This window comes from Nilaparvata lugens, chromosome 5, assembly GCF_014356525.2.
Source record: "Nilaparvata lugens isolate BPH chromosome 5, ASM1435652v1, whole genome shotgun sequence".
Lineage (NCBI taxonomy): Eukaryota > Metazoa > Arthropoda > Insecta > Hemiptera > Delphacidae > Nilaparvata > Nilaparvata lugens.
Genome location: NC_052508.1, coordinates 5,227,862 through 5,242,855, shown reverse-complemented (window position 1 = coordinate 5,242,855; position 14,994 = coordinate 5,227,862). Strand labels below are relative to the sequence as shown.

Below are 14,994 nucleotides of genomic sequence, written 5' to 3'. Positions count from 1 at the left end.
ACTGCTATCTCTTCCCGAGGAAGTTTATGAAGTTTCAAACTATCTTGAGGATAAGGGAACTTTGTTCTTATCATTCGACCAAACATTAACTGAGCAGGAGAATAATTGAAACCCGCAACACAACTATTCCGATAGTCAAGCAAACTCAAGTTTAAATCGGTTTGCTTTCAGCACACTTTCTTATCATAGTCTTTGCTATGTCCACCCCCTTTTCAGCTAAGCAGTTAGACTGAGAATAACGAGGACTTATTGTAATAATTTTAAAATCCCACTCCTTTGCGAACTGTATCATTTCTTGGGAGCCAAACGGATTATTATCAGCTATTATAATCTGCGGAATTCCAAACCTGCCAAATAACTGGGATAAAATAGATTTAACAGCCGAACTTGTCTTACTGTTCATTTTTGTTATTTCAAGCCACCTTGAATAATAATCCACAACTATGAGAAAAGCTATTCCTTTTACTTCAGCTATATCCACTCCAATTTTTAAAAATGGAAAATCGGGTATTTCATGAGAAAGCATTGGCATTCTTACATTGGACCTTCTATATTTTTGGCAAAGCGTGCAGGATTCAGCCAGATTTTTTATGTTTGCTCTTATTCCTGGCCAATAATAAAATTTTGAGGCAATGCTGTTCATTTTTGTTTCTCCTAAGTGCGTTTCATGGAGCCTATTCAAAATAAAATCTCTCAAATTCTTGGGTATAATAATCCTTGAATTATAATACAATAGACCCTTGCTAAATTGTATTTCATTTTTTATTTTGAAAAAATGCCTTAGTTCTCCTCCATCAGCAATATTATTATTTTCACAATAAACTATAACTTTCCGAAGAACATCATCATTCTGTGTTTCTGTTACAAATTCATTCAAGCGTTTCTCTGAAAATTCAACTTCGCCATTCTCAGTAACACAATGAACCATATCCATCCGCCATGCTCAAATCAACTTTTTCTTTAGTTCTTACACCGCACCTTGACAAATAATCAGCAATATACATGTTTTTCCCAGGTAAGTACTGGAGGCTAAAGCGGTAAGGCATTAGTTTTAGTCTCAATCGACGAATTCTGTTATTCTGTATGTTGTTTAATGGTTTCTTCATTATTGAAACTAATGGCATATGATAGTATATATAGTCAATTCATCATGACCGTAGAGATAGGTGTGAAATTTATCACAAGCAAATACAATAGCAAGGAGTTCCTTCTCAATTTGGGCATATTCACATTCAGAAGAGTTCATAGATCGTGATGAGAAATAAATTGGCTTGTTGTTCTGTAGTAAACAGCATCCTAAAGCGTCTTGTGATGCATCACATTGGATTTAAACTGGAATCTTATAATCAAAGGGAGCAATGACCTTGTCACTTGTAAGAACCTTTTTAATGTTATTGATTGCATTTACATGAATCTCTGTCCAACACCAAGGGACGTCTTTCTTCAATAATTCTCTCAATGGTGACACTATTTGTGACATATTTGGGATGAACATTCTCAAATAGTTGACCATCCCCAACAGATTTGTTGGGTCGGGGAGATCATTAATAACCTTTATTTTTCCGGGATCAGGAAGCATTCCTGATTTATTAAACAGCATTCCTAAATACTTCACTTCAGGTACGCGATATTGAAATTTTTTGAAATTAAATTTGATGTTTAATTTCCTCGCTCGTTCCAAGACCTGTTTCACTGTCTCGTCATGTTTTTCTTTGCTGTTTGAAGCAATGCAAATATCATCGAAATAAACCACTACTCCTGGAATATCTTCAAAATACTTTGAAACACATTTGTGAAACAATTCTGGTAAATTACATAAGCCAAAAGGAGAACGTAAAAATCTATAAGTTCTAAATATAGTGCTAAAATTGCAATATTTAGCAGATTGTTCATCAAGGAGTATGTGATAAAATCCATCTTTTATGTCAAGAACGCTGTAGTACTCTTTATTTGCTAGACGAGGATGAATATCCTGTATTGTTGGGATTGTAACTCTTTCTCTACGTTCTCTACTATCACAGCATTTGAAACCCATTCAACGGGCTCCTCAACCTTTTCAATAATTTTCATGGTTATCAAATCATCAAGTTTTTCTTTAAATTTGTCTTGAATCTTCATTGGTATACGTCTCGCTGAACTGGCATGTGGCATTGCGAACCCTGACCTTGAATGTGAACCCTCGGGGCGTGGAATTTGATGCTGACAATGCAGAAACGCCGCCACTATCTCTGAACGCTGTCCTGGTCGGCTGTGTGTTCCCGGATCCCGAGTTTGAGCCGAAACATCGAGATTGGGACCAAAGCAAGATGGCGGCAGTGGAAACGGCTCATCTACTTGTGAAAATAAACGTGGATAAACCCAAGCTGGTTCTGCTGTATGATGAGAATGAAAGCATGCTACAGTTCTTTGTGAGAGGCGAAGACCTGTGGAATTCGAAAACTTACAAACAGACGAGGCAATTCATGTGGCAAAACCAGAGCACTGTTTCAACGAATGTTTCAATTGAGACTGAAGAGCCTTTCAAGATTGAGCTTCGTCAGAATGGAGTGAAGTTAAATAGCCTAGATCGCCGAATCAAATTGATCAGTGGAGAAACACTAGAGATGGTCTTAACTTTGCAAATAACAAATGGAATCGGAGAAATTGAGAATTTATTGGAGGATATACCTGTTTCCCCACCATCAACTCTGGCTGAGGAGCTGAGTGGACCCAGACTTAGCAGAGAAAGGAAGGAAGTTGGAAAAATTTCTGTTATCTTGATGGACATCTTGATCAGGTTTATGATTTGGAGTTGTTCATAACTCTGCCGAGATTAAAACTGTCAGTCAGAAAAATAATGTTTAACCCAGTATACAATGGAACATCTAAATGTGAAACCTTTAATATAGAGAGCGAAGATTGCTGTCCCATCAATTTCGAAATTGTGCCTCTCCAACCCATTCCAGAAGAAGAGAATGTATTCAGTTTCTATCCTTCTAAAGGGGTTGTTGCAAGCAGGAAGGTTCCTGCTACTATAAGTGTATATTTTACACCAAAACTCTCAGTTTTTTATATGAAAAAGTACCTGGTGAAGACTTCAATTCCTTCCCATCATCTCCAATTCTGTGTTTCTGGATATGGAACATACAACAGCAAACGTATCGGCAACGAATATCCACCTAAAGAAACAAAATCTTATTGCAAATAGAATAAAAAAACAACATTTCATCATTTATAGAATAGAAGAATAAATGAAATGGAATGGAATGAAAAAAAATCTTTACTAGGCGGAGTTAGGAATTTTAATTCCTCTCTACTACTACTCAACTTCAAATACATATCACAGGATAAATAACTATTATGAATAATTACAACAGATAACAAACTAAACTCAGTAAACAACTTATTATATTATCAAACAGTTATCATGGGATTAAGTAACATCACATGATATACAAACAGTGTGGATGCGGCATAAAGGTCATCACACACCCAGATATGTCTATAACATATTTCTTTCGTATTTATAAGGCCGTGAAGCTAGAAATACGTTTTTAAAAGACGTAGCTGTCCCATCTTCCAGTGTTGAAATTTAAGCTACGCTGGTGTGAACAGGACAGATTGCGTAGCGTGGTTTTAATATTGGGAGATAGGACGGCCAGGTCCTCACCTGATTAACATTGATTTGCTATCATTCAAACATATTTGACTGTGCGTAGCCAACTCTATATTTTATTCATCAGAAAATCGAATTATAAAGTATACAAAAATTAGTCCTATAATGAGATTCATGTTATAAAGTTAGTACCTGATTTTAGTGTCAATCTATAGTCGATCATAGCCATCTTTGCCTGTCACTTAATTATTTAACATGGATGTACCTCAGAATCACCTCTACCAATACACAGAAAAAAAAGTTATATTACAAAATATATATTACCTCCATTATGTATTTTTTAATGTTCTTGTTTCTAGGTTCTGGAAACGTGCGTGAAAAACTGTGGAAAGCGATTTCACGTACTCGTTTGTAATAAAGAGTTCATTCAAGAACTTGTTAAGCTGATTGGTGAGTGTATTTTCCAATCTTCAAAAAATGTAAAGTTTTTTCACTGCATGGAAATTATGCAATGCTAATCAATGTTTTTGCATGGAATGGCATCATGAATTCACAAATATTTTGGCGGAAAGTTTCTGAATATTTCCAAATTGTAGGAACGGGTTGGTTTCTGTTGGGATAGTGCCATAAATTTCCGAAAAAGTGAAGATCTGACTTTGATAGAATCATTGTATGACTTACTTGTAGTCATAATAATTTAAATTTATATGATATTCTGTAAAATACAGGGTGACACATAATAACGGGAACTTTTAAAAACGCCATAAAACATTAGTGGGAAGGGCAAAAATGATTTTATTCAAACTAATGTAAAGTTCAAGACTTGCCATTTGAGAATTATTAATAACATCTATCACTTTTTGACAATTACTTCTTTAAGATGGCTTCCCCCTGAACTAATACACTCTTGAAATCTGTGTTGACGATTCCTCATTGATCGCTGCAACATCTGCGTTTCCTGGTCCCATGATCTGTCCACCTGCGATTTTCTGATTTTGGAGCTATCTCAAATCAAACGTTTTCACAACTTGAAATTTGAATCATATAACAGACAATTCAAAATTAAATTAACAATATCCCAGCTGAAATGTTGCAGCAATCGTTCAGGAATCTCAACACAGATTTCAAGAGTGTATTCGTGCAGGAGGAAGACATCTTGAAGAAGTAATCGTCAAAAAGTGATAGATGTTATTAATAATTCTCAAATGGCAAGTCTTGAACTTTACATTAGCTTGAATAAAATAATCTTTCCCCTTCCCACTAATGGTTTATGGCGCTTTCATAAGTTCCCGTTATTCTGTGTCACCCTAAACAACACTGAAGCTCTGTAAAAATGCTTTTATAGTTCGGTTTATGAGTCTTGGATGTATTGATAGGTTTTCTTCAATGTTTCTACTCATTCAATTTTGTCAAACGTTTTGAAATCGTATGGAGGATGATGAAATTGAAAGTTAGTACTAAATCCAATTTTATTCATTGAAAAACAATTGACAACTAGGCCTACACTCATTGATAGACTATTTCGTTTTGTCAGTATCCTTTTCCTCACAGATCATGTTAATATGGCATTTTTTCAAAACAACCAAGCTTTTCCATGAAAGATATCACTTTCATCCAAGTTTATAACTTGATATCTATGAACTACGAACTACCTATGACTCTCGTTCGTTTGTGATTTTTTTTGTCAAACATTACATTTTGCCTAAGAATTAATATGAGATTGTGCTCCGGTTGCACAAAAGCCTGTTACATTTTAATCATGATTGAATGCTACGAGAACCAATCAGAGAAGACTTTTTTGAAAAGAAGGCTTCTCTGATTGGTTCTTGTAGCATCTGATCATGATTAATTAACAAATGATGTTTAAAAATTGAAGATTGACATTATAGTTGGTCCACTTTTACTCATAATTCTTACAATACTTGATAATCAATAATGATTAATTAATTAGATTTTTATAATGGAATAATTCAGAGATTGATTAAAATTCTACAGGCTTTTGTGCAACATGTCCCATGTCTCTAATTATTCCAATTAATTAACACTGATAATTACAAAATTTGTTGAACTTTTGTACATTATAGTAGCATGCAGATTCTGTACTGGTTATTGTAAAAAGTGCACCATATTAATGCAATTAGAGTTGAAGAATACTAGCTATTATCAATAAATTATGTGAATTTATCACAACAGAAAAATCAATGAGAATGAAAAGAGATACTGTACTACGTTAGACTATAGTGATTTTTCCAACAGCAAATGGCAAATCGTATGGCTTCACCCACCCTATAAATATTCTTTTGCTCGATGTTTAAGCTTTCAGTTTACTATAGTGAGGTCCTCGTTATAATGGCAGTGTTTGTTTAATAATGATATTGCTATCCTTGTCTATCATTCTACAAAGCGGTATCTCTTTCTTGCTTTGGTCTGTTGCCAGATCATCTTTTAACAATGTAGAATATTAAATTAACAAAATATTTAATCTAAATTATGAAATTATTGAAAAATATAATTTCTCGCTTAATAAAATATAATTGATCATTTTAAACGGGAATGAACAGTTAATATTACATCAATAAACCTGTATCAGCTACCGTCTATAGATGGCATTGACAAGACAGGGGATCGGCAACGTTGTTCCCAAGAGGTATCTTTAAGGTCTTTGGGGTTTTCCCCTATCTTTCTCCACTGCCATTATAACGTGGACAACATCTAGACGGTAGCAAAATTTATCCCAGACTGTCCGCAAGATGTCTGTCTTCTCGGACTGTAGCTACTGCAGTAGTTATCCTGGTTTTTAGCACCTCAATATCAAGTGCTAAGGGAGGAAAAACGTTAAAGGTCGTGTTTATGTTCCACTTGATATTGAGGAGCTAAAAACCAGGATAACTAATGCAGTAGCTACAGTCCGAGGAGACAGACATCTTGCGAACAGTCTAGGATGAATTTCGCTACCGTTCAGATGTTGTCCGAGCCTCAAAAGGAGGGCACATAGAACACTCATAATACATCATCATTATCTCGATACTTCTGTGAGTAATTTGATGTAGAATAATTGGTTTGTGTGCACCATTTTTTAAAATAAATATAACTGTTCAAAATTGGGTCATTCTTTTTGAAACACCCGGTATTTTAGCTTTACCAAGCTCTATACTGAGATTCATTGCTTGAAATAGAGAAACATTGATAGGAATACTAACAGTTTGAATAGATAATAAACCACATGTATTGATAAAATCATCTCATTTCAATATTTATTCTTCATTCATTAATACATCATCGAAATGATAGGGAGAGGAAAAATAAGGTAACCTTGTGCTATTCCTCTCCCGAATTTAGATAAGGTTTCACGTAGACCGAAAGGTATAATTTTGTTTCATGCAGACTATAACAAATTTTGTTTTCAGTTTGTAGTTTTTTCTTTTCTCTTTCTTTGTTTTTGATAGATTGTTTTTTGTTCGCAGAGCCCTCTTCACCGTCTTGGCTCGAATCTCTTCCCTCCCCCTTGCAATCCTTCTCTAATTCAATATCTGCCCGTTTGCCTGTCGAAAAGGGTAGGCTATCACTCTATTCAAACCTTCAATTGAACATTTTTTTGTACTCTGAATCCTTGATTTGTGAATTTTGAACCATTTGCTAGTATCCTTGACGTTGAAATTCTAAAACATTTCTATCCTTGATCTATGAATCTTGTTAAATTCTGAATTATTTGCTAGAATCCTTGACATGGAAATTCGTTGACATTCTAAAACACTTCTAGTATCCTTGATTTATGAATCTTGTTAAATTCTGAATTATTTGCTAGAATCCTTGACATGGAAATTTGGTAAAGTTCTTGAAAATTTGCTAGAATTTATCAACTTTTTCGTTTTGTTGTTGGCCATTTAAAATCTTGTGTGTAAGAAATTTGGTCTCGATTATTTTTTGTAGTTGTTTTGGGTAAATCTTGTTATACCTCACCTCGCGTTCTCTAATTGATAATTTCCTTGACTGCTTATTATTTTCCTCAATCTGCTTATATTTATCCTTATTTCAAAATATTTTTGATTTCTCATCCTGATTCCATTTTTATTTACTTTTAATAGAGGCTGATTTCATCCTTAAACCTTTGCCGATATCCTTTCGCATGTCCTACTTGACTAGTTTACTAAATATCCAGTTGAAAATTGTAGTTGACGTTTCTGTAGAACTTCAAACAGATTAAGACTTTAAACTTGACTAGTTTACTGAATATCCAGTTGAAAATTGTAGTTGACGTTTCTGTAGAACTCTAAACGGATTTATAATAATGATAATCTAATCTATTCTGATCTTGAGTAATTCATGATTATTGTAAAAAATGAGTGGGGTGTTTACCTTATAACTGAATGTATTTGAAGTCTTAGAATTACATTTTCAGTTATTTGTTATTGATTTATACTCGAATATCGTCTTCAATTTAGACTAAGAGCCGGTTTTCGAGCTCGGGACTTGGCTACATTCTAGACTTTGAATAGCTGGAGAAAATTGGCTTTCCGAAACAGAGCGTAGTCGCAGTCCACGTTTAAATTAAATTTTGAAAATCTAGAAAATTGAACACTAAATAAAATAAAGAGAAAATTGTGTAAAATTTCAACTATTTGGGATTATTTAGGAATGTTTCATTTCGTCAAGGAAAAACTTTTCAGATTATAGAAATGAGAAAATAAGGTTATCATAAAAACTGCGACTACGCCCCGTTTCGGAAAGCCAATTTTCCGACTCCAGCTGTTTGAAGTCTAGAACTTAGCTAAATCTCGAGCATGGAAACCGGCCCTAATTCAATTTATAATCGTCTTTAATTTAGGAGAGATTGTATTATTTATGAAGAAGAAAAGATTTGTATTTTAGGAATAATAAGGTCTAAGAAAAGACGAGGTGGAATTTTGGAGAAGATTTGAGTTTTAAGAATTCATTTAGTTTTAATTCTGATCTTTTTTCAGTTCCGATGTTTTTTTAAACTGTCGGTTGATCATTTATTTATCTATTCTTGAGCTATACAAACATTTTATTTATATACATATACAATTCAGGTAAATTTTATGACAGACATGGCATTAACTAGGAAAAAACGGATTATCGTAAGGATAAACTTACTAAAACAGAGTATAATTCAGTATAATAACTCATATATTATTATTCTTGTTTATTCCTACTTTATACAACAATGGCGAATTGAGGATTCCACTCCAGGTTTGGGCTAAAGTTACATTTTCAATTACCAACATCAAGAATTATTCACAATGCACCAAGTTAAAATATCTATTGACAGATAACTTATGTCCAAAATTAATTACAGTGAAAAATTAATTTGTTAACTCGGTTTCTAGGTTGGTTATAGACTGCATTATTCAAATCACATTATTTAAAGTATTTTCTCTCAAATTTTATTACAAAAGTACAGAAATAGTACAGCTAGCAGTATCACTATAATGAGGTCCACGTTATAATGGCAGTGGAGAAAGGTAGGAGAACAACGTTGCCGACCCTCTGTCTTGTCAATGCCTTCTATAGACGGTAGCTGATACAGGTTTATCGATGTTCGACTGTTCATTCTTGTATAAAACAATAAATTATTTTTTATTAAGCAAGAAATTATATTTTTCAATAATTTCATAATGAATTTTCATAAATAAGATGAGATATCTTGTTAATTAATTATTAATCCTACATTGTTAAAAGACGATCTAGCAACAGAGCAGAGTTGGAAAGAGATAGCGCTATCAGCTTTGTTGAATGATAGACAAGGATGGCAATACCATTGCTAATCAAACACTGCCCCATTATAACGTGTACCTCACTGTAGTAGCAAGGCCTAGTAGCATTAGTATATTATGTGCCTACTATTTGCAGGTAATATAAGAATCCGATCTTCTTCTAAACGTGTTTCCATTATACTATTCTATTAATAATTGTAGAGATTTTCTACAGAAGTGAAAACTATCTCCAAAATTATGTTTTTTGAGGTTTAAATCCAGCTCTATAGAATTTTTGACGGCGAATCCGAATTTGCTATTAGTTTCTCACAAAACTGACGATTTCCCTAAGAAAAGTCATGTTGAAAATGGCGATTTTTTACAAAAATGACTATTTCCTTCTAGAAAAACTGAATGATTCTCAACAAAACGTACTTTTTCCGTGTTCGATTCAGTATATGACAAACATGACTATTTCCATTATCAAGTTGATCTCGGATAGCTTGATTTCTGACAAAACGTCTGGGATGTCATAATCATTTTTTGCATCTCCTGAGAAATTACGTTTTTGGAGATAGTCACTTTTGTAGAGAAACTCTACAATTATGTATACTCCTCCATTCATAATAGGCTATATATTTTGCTCGACGAATTAGAGTTCAATTGAAACAGTTTACTTTCAACCAAACTACTAACGTATCTATTTTTGTAAATAGAGTAGATTGTACAAATTAATAAAAACAATATAAAAAACTTGTAATACCCTTTATTATTAAAAACTTGAAAATGTTTCGACCATAACTTGTCTTTTTGATTTCAACTTGAAAATAACCCAATTCATGGTCGAAACTAGTTGAAATATTTCAAAGTTTTTAATAATAAAGGGTACTACAAGTTTTTTATATTGTTTTTATTAATTTGTACAAAAGTAGCCCATAGAAGTGAAGTGTTCTTAGAGTAGATTGTGTATTTATGTACACTGTGAACCCAATCCCACGAGTGCATGTGTTTGATTCATGTAAATACATATTACATATTTATGGTTGGATTATAAGTAGCTAAGATTGTAAATGGTTAATCAATAGAAACCAGTTTTCCCCATATTTAGTTTTTCAATGAGTTAGTGTGTTACACTACTTTCTGGTTTTTCATGACCATCCGCTTGAATTTAACCAAGTTTTAAAAAAGCTCACCACTTAACCCTAAGGGCCGGTTTCCGAGCACGGGATTCAGCTAAGTTTTGGACTTTAAACAGCTGGAGTCAGAAAATTGGCTTTTCGAAACGGGGCGCAGTTTTTATTATTGAAGGTATGCTTCAATACTTAAGAGCCATAAACACAAAACTGAACTTTATTTGTCTTGGATAAAAACATATTTAACATGTGTCAAACTAAATTAACAGCTGTCACAACAATTATAAACTTTACTTTCTCATTTCTATAATTGGAAACGTTTTTCCTTGACGAAATGAAACATTCCTAAATAATTTAAAATAGATGAAACTTTACACTATTTTCTCTTTATTTTGTGTTTAATTTTCTAGTTTTTCGAAATCTAATTTAAACGTGGACTGCGACCACGCCCCGTTTCGGAAAGCAAATTTTCTGACTACAGCTGTTCAAAGTGTAGAACTCAGCTAAATGCCAAGCTCGGAAACCGGCTCTTAATCAAGTGTGCCTGTACCAATAAACAAATAATACACTAGGCTTTCTGAAATAAGATTGTATCATTCTGATAGAAAACCTGTCTATTCAGTTTAGTGCTTGCACATACTACTGTCGGTTATTTATTAATTTCATTTCATAATTACAATATCAAAATTTTTCGAAATTTAATTTAAATGTGGACTACGACCACGCCCCGTTTCGGAAAGCAAATTTTCTGACTCCAGCTGTTCAAAGTCTAGAACTTTGCTAAATCCCGAGCTCGGAAACCGGCCCTAAATGTATCATATTTTGGGTTGATAGAATTGGCTTACTCGGAACTCGCTGACTCCATGTTAAACTAAACATATGAATCAATACTACACCGATCAGAGCAGTTTTGATTCATACGGCAGTTTAACATGGAGTCAGCGAGTTCTGAGTTAGCCAATTCTATGAACGCCATATTTTTTATGATTATGATGTTAATATGTAACACTATTTTTTAGATCTCCGAGACAATTTCAAATAGCTTAGATAGCAATCTTATCCATACTCTATTCTATATTCTGTAGATACCCTATTTTAGCGACTAGTTTGAATGCTACCAAGATTTTAAATGGCTTGCCACAGAACACTGCCGTTTTTATGTGTAAAAACACTCTTATTTTTCATTCAGTTGCGCAAAGTTGCACTATTTTTATGCTTGTATATTGTAAATTTGAATTATGTTTACTCCTTGCATGTATCAGTTATTGTGTTGAATGACAGACAAGTGAGATAACTCTTTAAAGTTTCACACGGTAAAGCTGCGTTTACACCAGAGTTATCAACATAATGTTTTTTTCCGTCCTTATAGGTTGTATTAGATTGAATATAACTTTTCGCCACACTGCACAGAAAGCAGCTGTTTTCCAGTCGCTACGTAGATCTGAAAGACCTTGTTTGCAGACGACTCTCGTCTGACGTAAGAAACAGGTTTCTTTTCCGGCCTAGGCCAGAAAGAGTACTCTTTCCAGCCGCTGCTAACATGGAAGTACGTAGATAGGGCCGCTAGTTCGGGCGAGTGTCAACTTTCTTCATCTGAAGTCGTCATGATTTCAGTTCGAGTTTCGAATCAAACTAATTCAGCATTCGCTTCGCAACCATTTTTATTCAATTATTTATTGTTGATTAGCGCATTCCGAATTTACAAAAATGCTTGAAGATGACGACGCCCGTGATATTCCAAGTGATTTTTAAAAGAACCTGAAATCCTGACTGCAAATCTTCTACCACTAAAATCAAGAGATAGGTACGATAACGAGTATTCTTTATTTTGTATTCTTTATTTATTTTGTCAGCAATACCTGTAGTGTGGCGAAAAATATCGTTCTCACCACGGGCAAAAATGTTTTTCCGCCTCTCAATCTTTTCTAGTCCTCGGCCTACGGCCTCGGACTTGAAACCCGATTTCGAGCCGGGAAAATCCCATTTTCTGCTCTAGGTGCGAAATATACTATATCATACACATGATGCGCATATTTGTTTGTCAAGCTCAGTTTAATCTAATAGAATCTTTAAGGATGGAAAAATAAACATTTTGTTAATAACTTTGGTGTAAACGCAGCTTAAGAGACCATAGAACTGTTGATCAATGTTGATTTTAAAATTCAATAGTGCTTCAATTCAGACAATTTATTATTATTTATCACTATATGTTTGCAATTGGATAAGGAAGGATAACATTATTGATCAAGAAAACTAGGTCTTCATCCTAGGAATGTCTTAGATACTCCTGGGAAGAATAATTATTATTAATAATCAATAACCAATTATTAATAATCAACATTATTATTAATAATTATTATTATTATACATGTGTGGTTGTCTTATCCTCTATTATAATTATTATGTAATCTACCATGGTGACACATTTTGTTATATTCATCTTTTTATCACGTTCTTAGGCGGATTTCACACCAAATCTGGGCCGGGCCGGGCCGAGCCGATTCGCTTTTCAAGACATTTTTCAAGTTAAAAATACATAATACTGCGCAACTCACTACGTGGGAAGATCGAACTAAACTGAAAGAAGGCAGAATCCGCTTGGCCGTCAAGCTGACTGCACAAATCCGCTCGGCTCGGCCCGTCGTTGATTTGAATGCTCCCGACTAAATCCTAACCCAAATTCAAGATGTGAATTTCTTGGAATAAGAGACTCAGACTGGCTGTGAAAAAATATACTGAAGCTATTTTTGAAACAACAAATATTAATAATGAATCATGCTCTTTGTAGTTGCCAAACAATTGTAATTTTTTCGACAACAATTACTGTTCTTGAAGAACGGTAAGCTATTTAATATATAATTTTTACTATTAACTATCCTGCATAGTTAGCACGCAAGCGGATTCCGCTCGGCGCGGCACGGCCCGGCCCAGCTTTGGTGTGAAACCCCACTTAGATTCATTCTCTCAATGTTTATCTTCTGATTCAATTACAACGTCTTCATAATCTCTCTATAATTATTTTCAAAGATATAATAGTAGTGTATGTCTGTGTCTAGGTAGGGTTTCAATATTTTCTATTGTGCGTGCCCATCAGTATCAATATTCTCACATTTGAAAAACAAATTTAATAGGTGATTGAAAATAAAATAAAAAATGATTAAATGAACTAAATAATGCTGAAGAAATTATAATATTCTTGATTGAAAAAAGAATAATTTTAAAATAGTTGAGAAATATTTTTTATGAGATGGAAAGATTATCACGGAACTGGATAAATTATCATATGGGATAAAAATTCAAACGTGAACTGAGTTTATTAACATAAGTGAGTTCTTGATCTTGGAGAAAACAAATGACAGTTTTTAAGAGTAATTTATGATTCAACTGTGAATTGTGATTCAACTGAATCAACTAGAACAAGTGACATAAAATACTTGTGGATGAGAAAACTGCGTGAGGTCTACTGTTCACAGAACTACTAGTATTGGCAGTGTTAGATCAGCAATGGTATTACAATCCTTGTTTATCATTCAACAAATCGGATAGCGCTATCTCTTTCTCGCTTTGCTCTGTTGCCAAATCGTCTTTTAACAATGTAGAATTAATAATCAACTATCAAAATATTTCATATTAATTATGAAATTATTGAAAAATATAATTTATTGCTTAATAAAATATAATTGATTATTTTAAACGAGAATGAACAGATAATATTACATCAATAAACCTGTATCAGCTACAGTCTAGAAGGAATTGACAAGACAGAGGATCGGCGGCGCTGTTCTGCTATCTTTCTCCACTGCCATTATAACGTAGGCCTCACTATAGGAACTGGGCCTTGGTTTCGACGTTGACATATTGTTTCATTGCATCATCAGCTGTTGTAGATTGGATGCTTTAAAAACTTGTTAATTTGAACTGTCTTTGAGACAACACCGATTGCAGCTGTACGAGAAAATGCCCTCTCATATTGGAGCTAAGTTGTTCAACAATTTACCTACCGAGCTGCAGTCCGTGTCAGATATCAAAATTTTCAAGAGTAAAGTGTACTAGTAGTTCTGTGAACAGTAGACCTCGCGCTCAGTGAGTTAGATTGACCTGTTGTTATGTTTTCTCAAAAAATAATAAATAATTTATCAATTAAAAATGTCTAGAAAAAATCCTAAATAAACATAGAGCTTTCTGTCCTATATCGTACCGTGACTTGTCGTCCCGGAATGTGAGTGTGAGCGCTGTTATCAGGTCTGGCTGCAACTGTCTACAACGTTGATGGAAAGATACAATTTTTAAGATGTTCGATGTTTTTGAACGGGTAGTATTATAGTCCACTAGACAGCTGATTTATGATAAATATTTCTATAGTCTGATTTTTACGGTAATATTGGCGTATGAAGGAGGCTCCTTTTTCCTTTTATGTTATCCTTGAAATGCAAAATTTCCAAAAAACCTTGTATATACGTCGATGCGCAATTTAAAAAGGAACATACCTGTCAAATTTCATGAAAATCTATTACCGCGTTTCGCCGTAAATGCGCAACATAAAGACATATAA

General features: G+C 33.9%; 1 protein-coding gene across 4 annotated transcripts in view; it reads left to right on the top strand.

The window, feature by feature from the left end:
* LOC111050879 (TOM1-like protein 2) overlaps positions 1–14,994 on the top strand; it is a 48,778-nt gene that overhangs the window by 10,979 nt on the left and 22,805 nt on the right. For 3 of the 4 annotated variants that reach the window (XM_039429785.1, XM_039429784.1, XM_039429783.1), the window contains exons 3-4: positions 3,955–4,045; positions 7,060–7,149. In XM_039429785.1, the coding sequence (XP_039285719.1) occupies positions 3,955–4,045; positions 7,060–7,149 (181 nt within the window). The remainder of the gene's footprint in view (positions 1–3,954; positions 4,046–7,059; positions 7,150–14,994) is intronic. The other variant, XM_039429786.1, reaches the window with a different exon arrangement.